The sequence below is a fragment of the Muntiacus reevesi genome, chromosome X (genome assembly GCF_963930625.1).
Source record: "Muntiacus reevesi chromosome X, mMunRee1.1, whole genome shotgun sequence".
NCBI classification, from domain to species: domain Eukaryota; kingdom Metazoa; phylum Chordata; class Mammalia; order Artiodactyla; family Cervidae; genus Muntiacus; species Muntiacus reevesi.
The window spans coordinates 85,746,889-85,768,700 of record NC_089271.1 but is presented as its reverse complement, the minus strand read 5'-3'; the positions used below and the strand labels follow the sequence as shown (position 1 = coordinate 85,768,700).

Here is a 21,812-nt window from a genome sequence, read left to right as displayed (position 1 = left end):
CAGGAAGGAGAAGGAAGCAGCAGGAGAAGGTAGGTGGTTCTTGGCACTCCCCTCAACAAGAAACAATGCATGTTGTATACTTGTATAACAGGAGATAGCATTAGCTTTTCCAAAGCAGTTTTACTTCACATAAAATTTCACAAACAAACAGAAGGAGAGTGGGGAGGGGAGGAGAGATAGAAACTACCATATGAAGCAGCAAGGAAGGCTTCCAAAGTAACTGGTTCTAAAGCTACTCTCTTCCTGGCTAATAAAAGACAAAAGAGTGAGAGAATCATATGCAATATGCTACAGTAATAAAATACAGGAGGCCTTGTGTTGTGGTGGTGGTGGTTTAGTCGCTAAGTCGTGTCCGACTCTTGTGACCCCATGGACTGTAGACTTCCAGGCTCCTCTGTCCATGGGATTCTCCAGGCAAGAATACTGGAGTGGGTTGCCATTTCCTTCTCCAGGCCTTGTGTTGACCATGACATTATTTGACAGAGACCAGCCTGGTTTTCTGTGCTTTTTTTTTTTTTAAAGAATTATCTTCATGCATCCTTAAAATCCACAGCCTTATCACTTTCATCCTCATGGTTCTCTGCTAGTAAGTCTGACCCACTACTGACCCACTACTTCACGGCAGTGAATCAAAGAATCTTTTTGATTATCAGTGACACTAAAATGAATGGCCCCTGAACTCTCCCTTCTAAATTAGACATAAGCATAGTACAAATCTGGGCTTCCCTGGTAGCTCAGCTGGTAAAGAATCCACCTTCAGTGCAGGAGACCCTGGTTCGATTCCTGGGTCGGGAAGATCCCCTGGAGAACGGATAGGCTACCCACTCCAGTATTCTTGGGCTTCCCTGGTGGCTCAGACGGTAAAGAATCTGCCTGAAATGCAGGAGACCTGGGTTAGATCCCTGGGTTGGGAAGATCCCCTGGAGGAGGGCATGGCAACCCACTTCAGTACTCTTGCCTGGAGAATTCCATGGACAGAGAAGCCTGGCGGGCTATATCGTCCATGGGGTCACAAAGAGTTGGACATGACTGAGCAACTAAGCACACACACATAGTACAAATCTAGAGCCGGTCCAACCATCACCAGTGCAGAGAACCACTCAGTCTTCAGATCTATAGAGCTACTCTGAAGTTTAGGGTCTTAGGTAGTATTGGCCAAATCTTGGTTAAAAACATGGATTTTTATAATCACACTGGTCTTGAATTCCAAATTCACCACTGCATAAATTCAGGCAAGTTATTGATCGACTTTGAGCCTTTCCTCCACACCTACAAAATAACATTGTGAGGATCAAATGAGTTACTATTGATGGAGACAGGGATCTCCACCATCCATCCCAAGCACCCCTGCACATTGTTGCTGGGTTTGCCAAGACTGAGAGGCTGGACAACACTTCAGCGAAGCCATTTCCTAAGGCTGTGTTTGTAGCAAGTGACTGTGATGATGAGGTAATAGTATCACTGCTCCCCAGACAAAGAGCAGGCTTGCTTCTGCTTACCATAAAAGTGAGAAGTCTGCCAAGCTCAGTGTTCCCCTCCTGTAACGCCACTGACTGCCTATGTAGGCATCCATCCTGGGCTACCTCATGTGACTTAGGACCATAGTGAGCCAGCCATGTCATGTTGACATTCTAGCTACTGCTTTTGTAACAAATAAGAAACCATCTTTTGCCACTGATCCAGGAGTCTTGAGTCTTCCATAATCATCTAGGAAGCAGCAACAGGATAAAACCCCAAACTCTGCAATGTACTTGACAAATACAGGCAAAGCACTTAGGGTAGCAACTGGCACATATGATCTTGTTGGTTATTGCAAATCCACTCTGGAAAGGCTCGAGTACTACACTCAGTCAGTGAACCAAGGCTACCACCCAAGGAGTATGATGACCCAGAGCAGAGCCAGCAGGGCTCTGCACACAATACATGGTTAAAACAATGTTGACGTTACCTTCACTAAACTAGACTAACTCACATTTCAGAAACAGGAGAGTAAAACTAACCAATATCTTTGCCCATTAGCGTTCAGCCTTAAACAGTCATCTTTCATGACTGTCAACTTTTCTTCTAACTAGAACCCAGATGTCACGTATTTATGTTAGGTCAGATTCATTACAGCTCTCAATAACTTTTGACTTCCAGAATGTCAGAGCTGAATGGAACCTTGGAGACTGTTTATTTCAACTTCCTTATTTGACAGAATAAGCTGACACCAAAAGGGAAACTAGATAAATGGCTTGCCCAGCATTACATTTTAAGAAGTAGTTAGCTTACTCTCTATACAATTTCTTTAACTTGCCAGAAACTAACTCCTAAAAAAAATACAACTTAACAGAACCAGTTAGATATCTTATTAACAACTTATTTCAACTCTGTATAGCATATAAAATACTCTTGTTGTTCAGTCACTAAGTTGTGTCTTATTCTTTGCAAACCTATGGACTATAGCATGCCAGGCTCCCTGGGGTTCTCCAGGTAAGATTACTGGAGTAGGTTGCCATTTCCTTCTCCAAAAGAATCTATATGCTAAATACTAGAATTAGGTGAGACACAGTCTCTTCAGAAGAAGTTTAAGTCTAGCAGCACAATATTTAAACAGTTATAAACTACAGGGACAGGGAGGCCTGGTGTGCTTCAGTCCAGAGTCATGAAGAGTCAAACACAACTGGGCATCTGAACAACAACAAAACTATATTAAGTGACAAGGAAGCAAGAAAGTGTTACATGCAATACTGAAAAGACTTTTTTTTTCCCCTATAGGCAGTGGATAGCCAGCTAAGATTTTTTCAAGCAGTAGTTATATAAATGTTGGATATGCAAGAGATAAAATGGAGCAAGTCCAGTAATGAAGTTTTTCTGACATGCCAGGGAAGAGATGAGGACATTAAATAAGACAATGGCAGTGGAACTGTTGGAATGGCATTTGAGAAATACAAGTGGTATGACTTGGTAAAAACTTTGTACCTCTCCCACAAGAAAACTATAGTGCTAGGGACTAAAATGGAAAATGGTGATTAAACCCCAAGATCAGCCTCTGCTCCCCCTAATTCCACTCACATCTAAACCTTTCTTCTTAATCCAGGCTCAAAGCCAATCCACATTCCAGGAGCAGACCTTGAGTGTAGCTGTTTTGCCACTGGATAAAGTTTTCTGATCTGAGGTCCCTCAGACAGGACTGCCCCCTCTCCTGCTGCCTCTTTTTCATTATTTTTTTCTCCTGCCTTACTCTTCTTGGCCTCTGGCTCAGTCCTGGGCTCTAAGATTCTATAAAATAAGATGTACCTTGAAAACATGAAGGGGTGATACTAAGAACAAAATGCGGCTTCTACTAGTTTAGGGCAACATGGTTGGTGACAGGTATAGATAGGAAATGCTTTTAAATAAACCTATCACACTCAGTAATTGATTTCATATCCAATGGCCACCCTTCTGCACGTTATCTCTGTGGCCAGGTAGTAGCATACACCATTAATAATATTCACAGAAACCAGTAAAAACAATAGTGATGACCTTCAGGGTTGGAAACAAGCAAGCGATAACAGATTACTTAAAGGGAGGGGGTTGAAAGCATGGGTTTGTAATAGAACATTTTGATCCACAATTAGCTACAACAGAGCTGGTAGGAGGAGCATGGAAAATTGGGTCCAGAGCCCTACACAATTCTTAATTTAAAGTATAACTGATGCCTCAGTTCCATTTTACACAGAGATATGGCCACTTAAAGTTTAGTATTTGGTCTCAGACCTAGCCAGCTTATATAAAAATGGAGGATTTGTATCTCTCAGAAATTCACAAGACCATCTGAAAACAGTTTGATGAAGGAAGCACAAGATATACGGAGCAAGCTTGAGAATTTAGACACTAGGAAACATGAGTTAGCCCTGCTTCAGTAAAACAAATATATGAAAAGCCAAACCATCAGCATGGATAAAATCCAGGCCATTTTTATTTTTTTGCATTGTAAAATTATTCTTCCCTTTAATAGCTTGTTTAAAGACCATTAGCTACTCAACCAAAGGGGAGGGAAAGTGTAAGCTAATGCACTGCCAATGAAAAACAAGCTGTGAGGTCAGCCCAAGAAAAGATTATTTCTACTCACAAATGTTTTATGTACACCCTGACTCTTCTGGAACACATTGATTTTGTAATGGGAGGTATTAGACCACAGAGCATATTATTAGAGGAAATGCTTCTGTTATATTTATTTTAACCCATTTTAACTTTCTCTAAGTTACTGCTTTGTATCATGGGCAATGTAAGTGAAAATGAATTGGACTTATGACATAAACTTAAAAAAAAAATGCAGTCTTACTCATATGATCTGTAACCACATGAAGCACTCTTGAGGCACAAGAATGTCAAGAAAATGACTGGGAGGAGGGCAGAAAGGGAGGAGGAGCCTTAGGTCAGAGAAAGTAATCAACATACTGAACCTGGAGCCTAGATCTCCAAGGACACAATCCTCTACATTTGAGGGCTGCAATCATCTACAAGCCGGTTTCGAAAAACATTGCACATACATGGACACCTTATATTGTCCATTTCAGAATCAATGACAAATGGAAAAATACCTATTCTAAATGAGACATTAAATTCTGGGCCTTGCTGAATTTCCCATTTGGTGTGAGAATAAAATTCACCTGGTCTTAACTGCAGTAGCTAGCCCTCATGGTACCTCTGTGTGAACTAGAAATAGTCCCCGGAAGTCACAGTCCTGTGACTCAGCAAATGATTAGGTAAGTGATTTGACCTCTGTGGTCTCACACTCGTGAGCAGGGCTCAACCATACACAGAAACCCCAGTCTTGATTATACACGTAAGTTCAAAATGTCAGTGTGTAGTCTATACAAGGGCCTTGCTGTCTCCACATAGAATCTTCCTAAGCACCTTCAGCCGACATAATATGCTACTAAGGCTTTGAGATTTTATCAGTGATGGATTTCAAAGCACACAACACACCACCTCCAGAGTTGTCTTTTCCTCAAGCAAAATAAAAGAAGAAAACCCGCCACCTGTCCAGCCCAAACAATTATCAATCATCACCTGTTTTGAAGAAAATCAACCCAGCTGATTGGGTCAGCCTAGAAGGTGCAGGCTGGAGATTGGTTAGCAGTCTAAAGCTACTTGAGTCTGCAAAGCTCGAGAAATTATATGCCTATCACCCCGCAGCACAATAACAGCACGAAATTGCTGCCTGGAACATAGTGGTTACACAATTTCGTTAGTAAATCTGTGTGGAGTCTAGGCCTTTTGCCCAAGCTGATTTCTCATATTTACCCACTCCACCCATCCCCAGCTCCTCATTAGTGTAGCCTGGCTTTCAATTTTAACCCTACAAATGTCTAAATAAGGAAACTTAATAGTTCAGAGTTCTTTGCAAAACTTTGCTCACCCAATTATCCACAGACAGCAAACTAGAGTGTTTTAAAAAGGTTAAAAAACAAAGACAGACACAAAGTACCAAATTGGTCTTTGTATGGAAATTGAAACTAGAGCTAGTAACATAAACTTAGCCATACAGGGCACCTATCAGAGAGTTCTATGAACCCCTGATTGACAAAACAAGAAGCCAATCCTTTGCCCAACTATCTACAATATTCCCCCAGGAGGGAATTCTTGCACATAACCCCACTCCACAAACTGCAAAATGAAGAACATGCGATTACCCAATTAGTGAGTGGAGCCAAAAGTCTTAATTCAATCTCTTTTCTCAGCAGAGTAGCTGTTCTAAGGAGCCTCCACACCTGCTCTATGTATAGTCAACCTTTCCAGGTATTTCTACAGAATTGAAGACAGAAGTGAACTTAACTGGAGCTGATACATATGATAGATATGACACTTTATGTGGAGCAACTTTGAACGACATTTTGCCATTAATTTAAAGCTGCATTTGTATAAAGAGCTCAATGAGATGTACATTAATTAGGCACACATTAAAAACCTGTTTTTTGAGGCAACTGGGGATATTGGATTATGAGTTGAGTGTCAGAAGATACTGAGATGATACCAAGGAATATATTAATTTTGAAAGATGTGACAGGGGCATAGTGGTTACTTTTTTTTTTTAAGTCAGTCATTTTTAGAGATGCACACTGAACCACCATGAATAAAATGACACAATATCTGGGATTTGCATTAAAGTACTTCAGCAAGGAAAAAAAGAAAGGATGGATGAAGCAAATGTTGAAAATCAAAACTACTATACGTAGTTAATGGATATAATACCCCATGGTGGTTCATTATACTATCCTAATTCTTAGTAGGTTGAAATTTCTCATACCTCTTCTTAATAAAGCCTTATTAACTAGCCCATATTACAAATAAAGTGAAAACTCTATTTTAGTTCTTTTACTTTTCGCTGGGGAAAGACCAGCAAATTAAAGGTAGATAAAAAATTCCTCATAATTTTGAGCAGATCTTTACCAAAGCATGTGGATATCTATCAGAGAAGAACAAATAGATTTTTTAAGGATCATACCCAACATCTTTTTTCCCCTGGATGAGCACCAGATTTGCTAGGTGATTGAATCAATAGCCTTTGAGAAATCACTCATTCCTGATGAAGTCGTGGATTCCTACCTAGGACTGTCTGAATAGCCACCTGAGGAACTTCTCACTTGCACTAGGCACCACAACAGAGCCCTGACAGAAAGAAAGACTGGAGGCCAACTGGCAGTTCTGTATCTGGTAAGCAATGTAGCTGACTCTCGCTAAAACAATACAGAAAGACCTTCCTTAAACCAAAGCCTGTGTAAATGGTGATTAGTAAGATTTTGCTTTCTACATTCTTTCGTGAGAAAGGCACCCAGGCCACTTCATTTTTCCCAGGCCGCTTCACAGAAAGCAAGCAAGGATTAGGATTCAGTTGAATGTCTGTTCAAGCCACAGTCCAAGTAAATAATTTAGACTGAAACCGATTCAGCCTCATCAGGTAAGTTTTTACATTAGGACGAATTGATTTATTTCTATTACTTACATTGATAATAAATAGTTATGTGAAACTGCATCTCAACTTTCCTTTAACATGCATCATTTTTTGACCTATCTTCCACTGAGTGTCTTTTATAAGAGGTCTACCTGGATCACACGTATATAACTGTATTTCAAATCACCTGGCTATCATGCTAATTTCCTCAGTCATGAGACAAAAGTAAGTATGAAACAGCCAAAATCTGATGGAAGGAACTGGTCTCTTCTGCATGGCAGACTGAAATATAGGACCAAGAGAAACTTGGGTCTTCAATAATCATCCCTATGGTGCTACTGATACCCAGTGATACTTAGTCAAATGTGCTATTTCATGTAAATTAGCATATATTATGTGCGCACTATTTTCAGAGCATCCTGTTATTTACAGTGTTGAGATCAGGTTGGAAAAGTATATGCTTTTACTTCAATGACATGCTGCTACTCCCAGAGCTCTTGGCATTCAGAGTGAAATCTAGGTGGATTAAAATGATAATTGTTCCAAAAAGGAATAAAAAAAAAGAGATTTCATAATTTTTCACTTTCAAAGTCCCTGAAGCACAATGACTCACTGCTGTATCTAACTTTGACAATAGAACTGAGAGCTTTTAAACTTATCTCTAGGTCAGACTCCTTAACACATCAGTGACTCAGTTTTCTTATTTGTACAACAGCAGTAAGTTGCCTGACAAGACAGAATGTCAAAGATACCTAGTGAAACTTTTTTAACAGAAGTTTTAAATGCCTCAAACTGATACATAGAAAGACAAGGATAGCCTGATTTTTTTTAATTACAGTAAAAAAAAAATTAAACTCACACCTTACATTTATTAAACAAAATGAATTATTTGCAGAAGGACAGAATGTATAATCTTTCAAGTGGACAAATTGGAGAGAGAATAAGGAATCAACCAACAAATAACCTTATTATAGTACTTTGTACAATAATGTTAGAACTATCAAACTGCAAAAAAACCATTAACCTATCCAATCACAATGCATTTGATTCAGGTAATACAAGGGGTTAACAATAGTGTTGTATATTTGCACAGCAATATAAAATTTCCTATATGCTTTCTCATTCATTACTGTGTTTTATCTAAATCACCTTGTGAAGGAAATCAGGTAAGCATTATCTCTGTCAGGCATTAATCAAGGGCTCAAACCCTCTGGTGTTAAATGGCTCATCAGAGATTACAAGCAACTAAAAGAATAAATACTGGAACCCAGGTCCTTTGGTCCTCTATTCAGTATTCTTTTGCTAATAATCCGATATCTCGTACTATTATCAGTAAAATGTTACTTGGGTCATGAATAGTTTTTTTTTAAATATTTATGGGAGTATAGTTGATTTACAATGTGCTAGTTTGCACAGCAAAGTGAATCAGTTATACACATACATATATCCACTCTTTTTCAGATTATTGTCCCATATAGATCACTACAGTGTAATTGATAATACACATGTCAATTCCAATCTCCCAATTTATCCCTCCACTCCCTTACCCCCTGGATAACCATAAGTTTGTTTTCTATATCTGTGACTATTTCTGTTTTGTAAGTAAGTTCATTTGTATCATTTTTTTGTTGTTGGATATTGGTTCCCCACATGGAAGTTCAGGCTGTGACATCACAAGAACCCAATCAAACAAATAAGAGATCAAGCTAGAAGTTTCTCAACTTTCAAAATTACAGAAAGGACACAAACATGTACACATAGGTTCATTTGTACATATTCTAAGAGAAAAAAAAAACAGCACATTTCTTTTTCAAAAAGTCTCTTTTCAACAATTCATACTCTCAAAATGTCTGGCCTATAGGGAAAGAATTCCCAGCTAATAATAATGTGTTGAGTACTTCTGCACCCCAGCACTGGTCTGCAAGATTTAAGAATAGGCATAAAGCAGGACCCTTGCACAGAAGCATTTTAAAATCTATTGGACATACAAGATCAGCATATAACATTCAGACTCACGACAGTCAGGAGTTCAGAATAAGGAAGGGCTTTCAGAAAGCTGATGGTTTAATGGAAGAATGAAAGCATTATGAGACACCACCTGGACAGGTTAGATTTATAAAGGAAAAACAATGCAGACATTTCTGATCTGGTGAAGATGTTCAGGATGTGTAGGAGGAAGGAGAGGTGATGGAGCAGCAGGAGGAAACAGAGATGCAGAGAAATATGCTGAGTAAATGGATGAGTGGAGGCACTGCAGGTGGAATTCAGGTCTCCAACCCTAAACAATGAACTCTTAAACCATTCTGCTCTTCCTAACTGGTCTTCCTGCCTCCATTCTGGCACCCCTGCCCAAGAAAGTCTCCACTATATTAAGTTTCTTTCTGACACACAATTCTGATCAGCTCAGTCTCCTCAAATCTCTTCAGTGACTTACTATGGCTTTCAGAAAGAAGTGGAAACTGCAACATGGCATACAAACATCCATCAAGACCTGGACTCAATCTCTTTTCTAACAGGTCCATCATATGTAACTTTTGTTTCAGCCACTAACATAACCGCACAGCTCCTTTACTGGGCATGCTACCACATCTCTCTACCTTTGTACACATTGTTCTTTCACCCTTAAATGCCTTTCCCTCCCCTTCACCAATTAATGCCTTATTCTTCAAACCTTGGTGCAAATACCACCTACTATGGTAAGCCTTTCCTTCCCACACTCAAGCATCCAATTTGAGTCAGAAGCCTCTCCATGTTTCTATTATCACCCTCCTCTACATATTCCCATTGTTCCTTATCACGAAGCTCTGTAATTGTTAATTAACTTCCCTGTCTCCCTCACTAGACAATGGCATCTTTGTATCACCAACCTTCAGAATAATGCCTAGCATATAGTAAGTGCTCAGTAAGTCTTTGTGGCATACAGGAATCCACTATGCTCACCTTTATCAAGTAAAATCAAAACATGATGAAACCAATTAAAAACAAATAACCAAATACTCAGAATGTTATATAAGAACCAGAATATTAACTTCCGTTACTTTAAGTTACTAATGCGACTATACTATCTAAACAACCAAAGGCTTTAGGAATTATGCAGAAACACAAAGTCAAAATGCAAAAATGTCAAAGAATGCTACGCCACTCTACCCCAGGGTATGTATGTGAGGGGGGCTGGTTCTACCTCTAACACTGTGTGCCTAGTCCCATCTGGCTCTTTGGATTATAGCCCTCCAGTTCCTCTGTTCATGGGATTTTCCAGGCAAGAATACTGAAATGGGTTGACATTTCCTTCTCCAGGGGATCTTCCTGACCTATGGATCGAACCCAGGGCTCCTGCATCTCCAGCATTGGCAGGCAGATTCTTTACCTGCTGAGCCATCAGGAAAGTCTGCCTCTGACACTAGCCTCTCTTAATGGTTAAATCACTGCCTGAAATATGTGCGATTCAGGATGTCTCCTTCATGACACTTCCAGAGTGTTCTGAACTACTTGAGTTGACAAAATACATTCCATGGTTGACATCAAATTACTAATTAATTAAGATTCATGTTGTTTGATGACATGCTACAATCTGGGCCTAACCAGACGGTTTACATAAAATACAAAGCTCTACTACTAAGGCATTATTCAAATTGTGAGGAGTCCAAAACAAGGTTGCCTTCATTAAAAAGAACCAAAAAAAAGGGTCATATGAGGCTGTATATATGAAGAAAATGGAAGTAAGCTTTATTAAACTGATTTAACTAATCTCATGCAGAAGTCATTAAAAGTCCTGAAATGTTGCTCTGAAAACTTCTCACTAATACCCATCCAAAGGTTAAAGGATATAAATAAAAGTCATTCCTCTCTATAGAAAATGTGCCTTCCTTCTCCAGTTTCCCAGAACAATGAGAAACTAAATGAAAACAACTGAATCACAACCTTTATACTGCATGAATCCACTATACCATAGCTATGGAGTTAAATTTTCTACGTGGTAGAAACTTTCCTTTTAGCTAATACTATATAGATGTTTGTAATTAACTGTTTACTGCCAGATGAACTATCTTCAATATCAACCACTCAAGTAGTCAGTGTTATTTCCCTTATCCCTCGTCAATGACCTCCTCCTCTTCCCAGTTTCTTCAAGTGGAATCAACGCGTGATTTCCTTTACTCTCTGGTAACCCAACAGTTTTCATTCTTCTATAGGAAACACATGCCTTTAAGGAACTGATGAAAACTAAGGGGCCCGGAAAAATAAATGTATCTACATACACTCAAATTTTTTCATATGATTTCAGTTTAAGAACCCTTATCCCCTATAATCACCTACACAAATAATTTCTATTACTATATGGCGCTCTCTTACAACCTCCCACAACACCTTACACACACACACATGAACACAATTAAAAACTACTACAGTGATTAACAACATAATACTCAAAATAACAAAATTTAGGTAATGCTTTACTCTACCAACAATATTTTAAGAATCCCAGATGAACTCCTCTCTAAAAGGCCTTAGAACATGTTGAGCACTTCAATAAGACAACTCAAAATAAGGAGAAAGGCATTCTTTTTAAAAGTTTACCAAGTCTTATTATTTGGTCAACTTTCCTGCCTTAAAATGAACTGAAATGTCGTCCTAAATATGTGTTTATGAAGTCTGACATATCTGCTTGTAAAATCATGTAAGGCTCAAAAGCTATTTTGAGTACAAAAGAAAGTTCCCATTGATATCGACGAACTCTTGGATTCAAATACTTGTTCTAATGTATTAAGCTATGTTCAACACCGAATAGTGTTAGCTAGGAACTGAAAGTGATACCATCTCATAACTATCTAGTTACCTTGTCAAAGCATAAAAGATGAAACAGGACAAATGACCCAAGGGAAGGGAAGAATAGAATCAAGGTGTTATTACTAACAGACAGAGATAAGTGCTTTTTCTTGAACTCATACATCCCAAAAGTGGAAGGCTCTTGCTGGATATACCAAACTTTGTGGAAACTATCAGTTCACTTTTATTTTTGTTTAAACTTTTAACCACTGTTTAAGCCAGTTCTGTATTGGGTCCAAAAAAAGAAAGAAGAAACATGATCACTCTTTTACTGCAAAATGATAAATTTCAAAAATTACATCAGGATTTTTATACGTTAAACTTGGTGATAGAAACTCTTCTAAGTTTTGTAATAGGAGCACTCATTAAACCTCTGGCAGGGCAGATAATTCACAAAGAGCTTGTGACTCAGTTTCTTCATTTGTAAATACTAGAGGGTAGAGTGGTAACAGGACGCAGCAAGTTACAGTCAGTTTGCCTCAAGTTAAGGTGGAACTGATGAGACCTTAGTCTGGTTGTTTTATTATACCCTGCTAGGTCCCTTTCCACATAATAGAAGGCTGCAAATTTCCTGATAACACTTCGATCACCATTTTCCAATCTGGACAGTCCATAATTGAAAGGCAAACAGGGGGCAAGAGAGAAGCACAACAGGTATCAATACATACTAAATGGCCAGATGGCCTAAGAAAAGTCTTTAGTTATAAGGTCACTGCCTCCTTCCTTATAACCCAGTTGCTGGTTAAAACTGAAAACTGAATATACAACATGTGGCTTTTGTGCTACCGACAAATGGAGAACTTTCGGACAGGAGGAGTATTTGCTGAATTTAAGCTGGAAAACCATGTCCCCTCTGCCATCCGAATTAGAAAGTTTATTGATAAACGTCTGCCTAATATTTGCCAGGGCTGACAAAAGCAGTCTTTAGCCAACACACTGTATGAATTTGACAAGTTTTGAATTTTCACTATTATACCGTTTTTCTATAAACTGAAGGCGAAAAAGAAGAAAAAAAAAAAAAAAAGGAGGAACCTTTTAAACTGATGAGTTGAAGAAACACCAGTTATTTCCCAATCTAATACCAGGCCCCAAAGATTTCATTCCTCTGCACATGAAGTCAGTGGCAGGAAATGGACTGCCTGCTCCCGCTGGTACACTCTCAAGACGGGGAGATTTGTGCAGTCGGTCTACTGCTTTTGAGCGTCCTTAATCAACTAAGTGGAAGTCCTGGACGACTGGCGATCACACACACAACAGTTGGTGGTACCTCCTCCAGCCTCCAACTCCCACGCTCCCCCCACTCTTAAAGAAATGTTTCTTGGGCGAGCACATGGAGAGGCAAGGGGGGGGTGGGAACACGTAGGCGCCTCTTCCTTAGATATCTGGTCAAGTAGAAAAGACTGGGGGCCTACGTTGCGTGCTTTTTGTTGCGGTGGTGGGATTTTTGTTTGGTTGGTTGAATGGTTGTTTGTTTGTTTTTGGTTTTTTTTTTTTTTTGGTAAGTCTGTGGGTGGGCTCCCTAGTACTGGGGCTGAAAAAAAGAGAGGTTCCCCTTTAACACTCCCCTAAGAGTTAAAGAGTCAAAACCCCAGCAATTGATATGGATGGGAGGGGAATGAAATCGCGCAAAGAAGGATCGCCCCAAGTTAGACCAACAACAGCCCCTATCCTGTACGCGGGGTCTCCCCAAGTTGGGGTGGGGCCTTTCTCCTTCCCGCACCGCCTCCCGGCTGCCAAGAGGGAGAAAGGGGTTAACTGGAGAAGGGGGTGCTCTTCCGCCCCCACGCCGTCTCCGCGCCTCGGCGTGGCCGCTGCTTTAGCGGCTCCCCGAGTTGCACACCCTTGGGAGGGGGCCCCGGGTCCCCCCGTGTTCAACGGCAGGAGGATCCCGGGGCTCTCGCTGTCCCCAAGGCCGGCGGGGGCTGCGGGAGCACTCACCAATTTAGGTTTGTTTTTCGTTTCCTCTTCGTTGGCGGCCCGGTTCCCCGCGCTCCGCTTGTTGCTTCGGCCCCCACCGGGTTCCTCGCCGCTGCCTCCCGCGCCCGACGCCGCCGCCGCCCCGGGCTGCTCCATCTTTCTTCGGCCCTGTCACCTGTGCCCTGGAACCCCACTTCTCCTTCACTGAGGAAGCCCCTCGGGGCGGTCTCGCTGCCCCGCGTGGATTCGGCAGCGCCTCTTCCTGGAGGGGAGAGTGGGTCTGCCGATTTCACGTCCCCGGGGCTCCCGGCTCCCAGGCACCCCAGACTCGACAAGCCGTTGCCACTACTCTGCGCTGGGGCAAGCCCTGCCCCCGAGCGGCTGCGATTACCACAGTCGCCGCCGCCCTCAGGGCGGTGTTTAGGGTGGAGGGAAAGTAGGTGCCTATCTCTTTAAGAGGGCCTCCGCACACGTGATTCATCAAAGTGCCCGCAGTCCGCCGCCCGGGCGCGGAAAGCTGCTTCCTACTCCCGCCGCCGGGCGGCCCGGCTACTGAGCATGCCCGGCACGGCGACGGCTGCCAAACCAGAGTACTTGAAGCTGAGGTTAAGCACTGATTTCTTCCTAGGGGCCTAGCGTGAAATGGGAGGGAACTAGCCGAGAGAGAGGAGGTGTTGCCCATTTTAGAGACGGGGACACTGAGGCCTGGGAGGATTCGCGTGAGAGTTTTCCCTGAGTCTCCGCTTTCACTCGTGTAGGCCAGAGCACCTTCCCCGGCTGGGGGTGTGGTTGTGCTCCACTCCGTGGGAGGGGTTGATTGGCAAGACAGCTGGCACCCCGCAGGAGCACCGCCATGGGGAGCACTGATTAATTGCCTAGACAGACTGTACGGGTCAAAGTGGAAGGAGTGGGTGTTTTCTGTTGCCATGATTGCGTTGGGACCGAAGAAACACAGTCGTTCCTTTATTTCCCGGGCTGCGGGGTGGGAGAAGCAGCAGACGCCCACAGCTTAATCCAGAGGGGGTGTAAGGCTCTTTAGGCAAATCACCTATGGAGAGCTAACAGTTGGATTGAGTGCTATTTTCAGTGTTCCAAACTACTTTAGGTTTAGAGTTGTGGGGAGCAAGTAAGAGCATGTGTGTCAAAGCTTTGTTAAAAATGTAAATCTCTAGACAAATGCTAAGTAACTGAGCAGCAGCAGCCACAGGGCACCGCGGGTATTCTTAATCTTTCACCCTAGAGTTGTCAGGAAGAGGCCCACGCCGCTTTAAAAATAATGTTCACACTGAGAACAATCGCGCGACCTGGCAGAACTTGAATGAACCACCTTCATACAACCTAGAGAAGCTAGAAATGTACATTTAGACCTCGTGTGCCTATAACATGCCCATGTGCCTGTTATTCATATATTGTCAGACTCTGATCTTTTTGCCCTACGTCCCTTCCACCTAAACTCTGCTAATTTGTTTATGAACACATTTATTGAGAGTGTATTAGGATAAATTTGACCATGCTGTAGATGGGATGAGGCAATTAACTTGGAAAGTACAATAAAAACAATGTTAGACATCTGAAAGCAGTCTAATGCTGGCTTTGACATTGTCCTTAACTTGCTTTTTAATTATGCAGGTGGTAAACTACCCAAGGACAGCAGAGAAGAGGGGAAACATGCTCCCAGACAGGGTGGGCAAGGAGCCCTAAGATAAATTTGTAGTTCCTGTTTGACTTAAAATTTGATGTGTATTCTGAATTTGACTCACTATACACACATGTTCACACACACACACATACATACTCACTCATGCATAATTTAAATTATGTAAATGCCCCCCTCCTGAAAAATAGCGTAGAAATGGATGCTACAGTAAGATGTGACCTGGTTATCCACTGCTTTCAGGTAATTCCTGTTTGAGAGACGTGGATATGAGCCACAGCTGAGGGTCCTCCGGGCTCAAATATTGCTTCGTAATCTGCTCAGTAGATCTTCATTGAACTTCTTAGAACAGGGATACCCAACCTCTGGGATCTAATGCCTGATGAGCTGGGGTGGAGCTGAGGTAATAATAATAGAAATGAAGTGCATAATAAATGTCATGTGCTTGAATCATCCTGAAACATACACTGCCTCCAACCCAGTCTGTGGATAAATTGTCTTGCGCAAAACCAGTCTCTGGTGCCTAAAAGGCTGGGGACTGCTGCCTTCAAGTATACCAGGTGATATCCAGAGTGCTGTGTGTTAGGAGGATGAAGCTCACAGTTTCTGCTTCTGCCCTTTAGAACTGCCTAGTCTCCTGGGAGAGACTGATCGTTAATGACTGCACTTCAACAGATAGGAACAGGGAGACCGTGGAGCACACAAGAGTACCAGAGGCTCTCGGACACCTTCCCAAAGAGGATGATGTTTGAACTGAGTCTTAAGGGTCGAATTAAAGTCACTAAGTATTTGGTGACAGCCTGCTAAGTTTTGGATACCCTACTAGGCATTGTGGTGGTGAACAAGATAGTGAACAATATGGATGTGGTTTGCTCTTATGGAACTTTCCGGCTATTGGGAACGATATTAAACAAAAAAAAGTATTGAGCAAGTGCAAGGTAAAAAAGGAGAGTGAAGAGCATCCCAGATAAAGGAAATGACCATAGCATGTGCAGAGACTCTGTGGTTAAGAAATTGAGGACAACAGATGGAGGTTGCTCTTGGTAAGAGAAGAAGCAGAACAGATAAGCAGCGTCCAGATCATGAAGGTCCCCACTTATAGATCTCATTGGTCTGGTTTTAAAAGCAGTGATGCTTGGTTGCTCAGTCATGTCCAACTCTTTGTGACCCCATGGACTGTAGCTTGCCAGACTCCTCTGTCCATGGGATTTTCCAGGCAAGAAGACTGGAGTGGGTTGCCGTTTCCTCTTCCAGGGTAAAAGCAGTGAAGGCATTATAATACAAGTGACTCCTGTTTTTGGTGTGCGAATACTTGAAAATGGATCGGCATTATTTTGAATGTCAGGCTGGGTTGCACCATTCTCAGGCCAGGTGAAGCTACATTTGAAACCAAAGGAGACATGCATGTAAAAGGTACATAATCTGCACCGCAAAAAATGAGAAAAATCTATCCCTGAGATGACTTAACATTTGACCTTATTGTGATTATCTTAGTGCCGTCTCCATTCTGGATGTTTCTTTTCAATATTTTGCTCCAGTTCATGTAAACAGTCATTACAAATAAAGAAACCCCCTTCTCTCAAACATCAGGGTCTCTCTAGAAAGCTAGCACACATAAGGAGCCACTGGTTCCCTGCAAGGATACTTTGTCCACTGATTATGAACCAGGCACTTTACCAAGTTCAGTCCTAGGACTGCTCCCACTGTATCTACGTTTCTTTATTTTTATCTTCCTTGGACACACAAATAGGCCAGTGGGTGAAAATACATCTTTTCTCTGATGCTGCAGAAAGAAGGAGGCTACTACCATCCGTTGGGACTCCAAAAGTGTGTGTTAGACCCCATGACCTTGTAGTGTTTCCTTCTAATCACTTATGAATTTAGCACCCAGTTAACATTAAAAGCCAGCCCTGGGAGAAATGAAAGATAAAAGGCTGCTGGGTTCTGTCTTTCTTCAAACGGATCTTAGAGTCATCCATTACCCCCAGAGGTTTCTGATGATCCTTATTAGTATCACTCTGACTTTCTGTGTCTCCCTCCTGCTACGTGTTCTCATCTAAACAATCTGGACCATTAATAGAGAAATTAAAGCTGACACAGATTAGACAAAAGTAAGAAATTGAAGGCAAAAGGAGAAGAGGGCGGCAAAGGATGAGATGGTTAGGTAGCGTCACCAACTCAAGGGACATGAGTTTGAGCAAACTCTGGGACATAATGAAGGACAGGGAAGCTGGGCATGCTGCAGTCCATGGAGCATGCAAAGAATCAGACACGACTTAGTGACTGAACAACAATAAAAAAATCACTACCTCCAAGGTCATGGAAAAAAATATTTATGAATTAAAGGTGGCCTGAGAATAAATAAGTACTTATTAAGCACATACTACATGGGCAACAGCAACTAGAGGTCACATGAATAAAAAAGGACCAGATGTTTTGCTCTCAAAGCACATGTGGCTTCCTGAGAAATCTCCTTTTCTGCAAAATTGCACACTAAACATAACAGAATTTCTGGGGAAAACGTGGTTAGGGAAGATCACTTAGACTCAATGCAACTTTTTATCCAGAGCATTAGTGAAAACACTAGTCATCCTAATAAAAACACTCAGAAGGTTGACTCTCCACTGGCATCTACACCCAGTGTCACAGTCATCAATGCTTTGTATCCTTCATGCTTCCTCTTTCCCTGATGTGAATCCTCAAGGGCATTTGCTTTGAATAGATGCCATCTTCTTCAGGATTAAAAATCTAATTAAAGAGTACCCAACTTTGTAGAAGATCCCCTGGAGGAGGGCACGGCAGCCCACTCCAGTATTCTTGCCTGGAAAACTCCCATGGACAGAGGAGCCTGTTGGACTACAGTCCATAGGGTCTCAAGGAGTCATACAGAACTGAAGTGACTGATCATGCATGTACAGCTTTGTACAGGGCTTCCCTGGTGGTTCAGATGGTAAAGAATTCACCTGCAGTGCAGGAGACCTGGGTTTGATCCCTGGGCCAGGAAGATCCCCTGGAGAAGGGAATGGCAACCCACTCCAGTATTCTTGTCTGGAGAATTCCAGGGACAGAGGAGACTCGTGGGCTACAGTCCATGGGGTCGCAAAGAGTCAGACACGACTGAGCAACGAAACAACAACAACTTTGTAGAAACACATGATGAAAGGTCTTCACAGCTTCACCAACTAGTTAATGTAGTGGGCAACTTAGAGGTTGTTGAAACCACTAAACCAGTCAGTCACACAAAAGGGACAGAGTTTGGGGCAGAATTATTCTTTTATTTCTGAAAGCCTTCATATATCATGAAGGCTTCTTTTAATTGTGAGAAAGCTGGCTCCTGATCATGTTGAAACTTAAAGTGCTAAAACACTTTGCATATGAACCAGCTGGCCTTCCACCTAATTTTAGTTACAACATTCTCCTATTGACCAATCACTAATGTGCTATTTGTGATACACAAACCCTTGTAATAGAACAGACTGTAAAATATACGTTCTTTGCCATCGATAGGTATAAAATCTGCTCGAGAAAACAAATAGGCGAAATGTGTAGAACTGTAAGAGAAAAGTGGCTGCCTAATTCTGAGGTGAGAAAAAAAAGAAAAAGTGAAAGTCACTCAGTTGTGTTCAATTCTTAGTGAACCTGTGAACTGTAGCCCACCAGGCTCCTCTGTCCATGGGATTTCCCAGGCAAGAACACTGGAATGGGTAGCCATTCCCTTCTCCAGAGGATCTTCCCAACCCAGGGATTGAACCCAGGTCTCCTGCATTGCACACAGATTCTTTACGGTCTCAGCCAATGAGATACGAACTGGAAATTCAGGATAACATGGTGAAGGGGTGAGATGAGTCAGAACTAGAACAGATGAAGTTTTCAAGGAGAACTTGAGCTGCCGAGGCCTGAAAAGGAAATGAGACTTGAATAGGCAAAGCAAAGAAAGAAAGGAAGGAAAAGACAACATATATGGCCTGGAAACAATACTGGCCAATAATGTAAAGGGGCCAAAAGGGCTTGAGTAGAATGATGAGAATATAGATTTTGAATAATAGTGGGAAATATGGTTCTCCCCATAGCATTTGCCCAGCATGTAAACAGATTTGAATATCAGACATAATAGTAATGACTGATAAGACTGTTTAGCGGAAATGTTATAAAAGACTATTTTAAGGAGCTGATCTGGCAGTGGTATGCAGAATAACTGGACACTGATTTTCAAACTTATTTTTCTCTCAGTCCAAATTTTTTGTCCCCAAACAAAAACTTTACAGAAGCTCAGTGTGTACAACAGATATGAATCAAGCTGACCTGTTTGAAGTTACTGTAGGAGTGGAGATTACAGTCCTCATGACCACTTGACTTCTCTCTCATCCTCTGAGGCGACCCTCTGAGGCACCAGTGCTGAACTCTAGCTAAAACTAGATAAAGTCCTGGCTGGATAAAGTCGTGAGGATCGGAACTAAATTGGCCCCAGAGGAAATGAAGAAAAAGGAACAAATCCAAGAAATGTTTAAAGGAACACACTGTTCCTCTCCACAGATTACAGACAGGATGCAAAGGAAAAGAAAAAGGAAACAAGAATTACTAAAGCCCTGGCTCAAGGCAATAAAAACCTAGTAGTAAACAGGGAGATAATATCTCAACAGGTACTTGTTGTTGGCACACAGTGCCAGAACAAGGAGCCTGATACCCAGACACTAAAGAGACTCATCAGGGCAGGACAAGAAAACTAACAAGGTTCCTATAGTTCCTCTTTCCAACAGAAAGAGTCTGGAAAGGCTAGAAAAACAGAAAGATTGTGTAACAGTAGGCAAGAAGCAGGCAGACAGCTAAACTCTAGAAGTCCAAAAATGGATGTCCTGGCTAGCAGGCAGAGAATAGAATCCACTCTGCAGGCAGAGGCTGAAGCAATCAGTACATAGCAGGAATCCAATCACGGGAATTGGGATTAAGAAACAAATGAGCAATTCCTTAAGAAGTCTGGCAAAACAGTGCTAAACAAGGTGGTGCACCAAGCCTAAAGGAAATGGCACATCAGATGAAGTCCTGGAAAAGAGGCAGAGACGGGTGAATAAAAATGGCACACAAGACACCCAGTTACTTCAAGTGATCTGTGAGCTCAGAGTAGGACCACAAATAATAGGCCCACAGGGTGCTAAATGACTCAAACTACTGAAATAATGGCTTCTTGAATTGTCTCTGACTAGGAACAGGATTGGTCCCAGCAGACGAAAAGTGGACAACAAGGAAAGGCCTGGGAGCAGTAATGACCAATAATGGTCACTTACCTGGAGGTAAAAGTTAATGTGTTCTGTTGTGAGGATTTACAGGGTTTGGTGCAGCCACAGCCTCACAAAAAATGAGTCCAAGAGACAATAGTGCCAATGTCTCCTTTTGCGGAAAATGTTGAGACTGGTAGAGACTTTGAGAATGCCCAGATTCGTGTCATCTATGGTTTTATACAGTATGCTGAAAAGCAACCCTTTGAATTTAATCTGGAAAATATGCGTCTAACAAAGAACAGATTTCCTGTTCCACATTAACCAAAGACCCAGAGTGATCTTCAAAAGTGGCTTGACAGGTCATGAATGGTGACTGTATAATCTGTAAGTTACTAAGACATAGATGTAGTAATAAACTGAGAGAAAAACATGGTTTGCTTGCTAAAGTATGTGAATCAGTGAAGCACTCACTGGTGGTCATAGGGATACTATTCATTTTTGAAGTTGAGGGTGCTTTTTTATATAATCAGTGTAAACAGTTTCTTGAAGATGAGTAAGTTCAAGTGTGAGACTACAATTATGCAATTAAAATTGATTATCTCTTTTATGTTGTGGTTTGTGTTTATTTTCTGACTTTTTCAAAATATAATTACTTGAAAATTAAGGAATACCTGTTTGACATCTGTAAATAATAAAAACATGTTCTCATATCTGGGCATCAGTAGTTAGGCAAGTCTTAGAAGTAGGTTTATTTTGTTTTATATATTGTCTCATAAATTTTAACAGCTTTATTGACATATAGTTGCATATCATATGATTCACCTTTTTAAATATATAATTCAGTGGTTTTTAGTATATTCCCCCAAGTTGTACAACCATCACCACAATCAATTTTAGAATCTTTTCATCACACCAAAAACGATCCCTTCTTTAGCCATCTCTCCTCCCCAGTTCCAAGCCACTCCCTGCACCCCCTCCCCTAGCCCCCGACCTGAGGCAACCACTAATTCACTTTATGTCTCTGTAGATTTGCCTATTCTGGATGTTTTACATAAATAGTATCATACAACACAGGTTTTATATACAGTACATGGTGTTTTACAACTGGCTTCTTTCTCTGAGAATATTATTTTCAGGATTCAAGCATCCCACATCAGTTTTTATTTGTTCATTATTACCTTGTTTTTTCTTGGACACAAATGCAGATCAGTTGTTTAAGTCACCTCCCCTGTTATACATACAGTGACATATACCTACTTGAAATTGAAAAGAGTTGACA

At 41.4% G+C, this 21,812-nt stretch overlaps 1 protein-coding gene across 2 annotated transcripts in view; it reads right to left on the bottom strand.

Annotated features, from left to right (window-relative positions):
- Nucleotides 1-14,026, bottom strand: part of DIAPH2 (diaphanous related formin 2) — a 969,789-nt gene extending 955,763 nt beyond the window's left edge. For both annotated transcript variants that reach the window (XM_065914818.1, XM_065914819.1), the window contains exon 1: nucleotides 13,685-14,026. In XM_065914818.1, the coding sequence (XP_065770890.1) occupies nucleotides 13,685-13,819 (135 nt within the window). In that variant the 5' untranslated portion in view covers nucleotides 13,820-14,026. The remainder of the gene's footprint in view (nucleotides 1-13,684) is intronic.
- Between the last annotated feature and the right edge of the window lie 7,786 nt (nucleotides 14,027-21,812).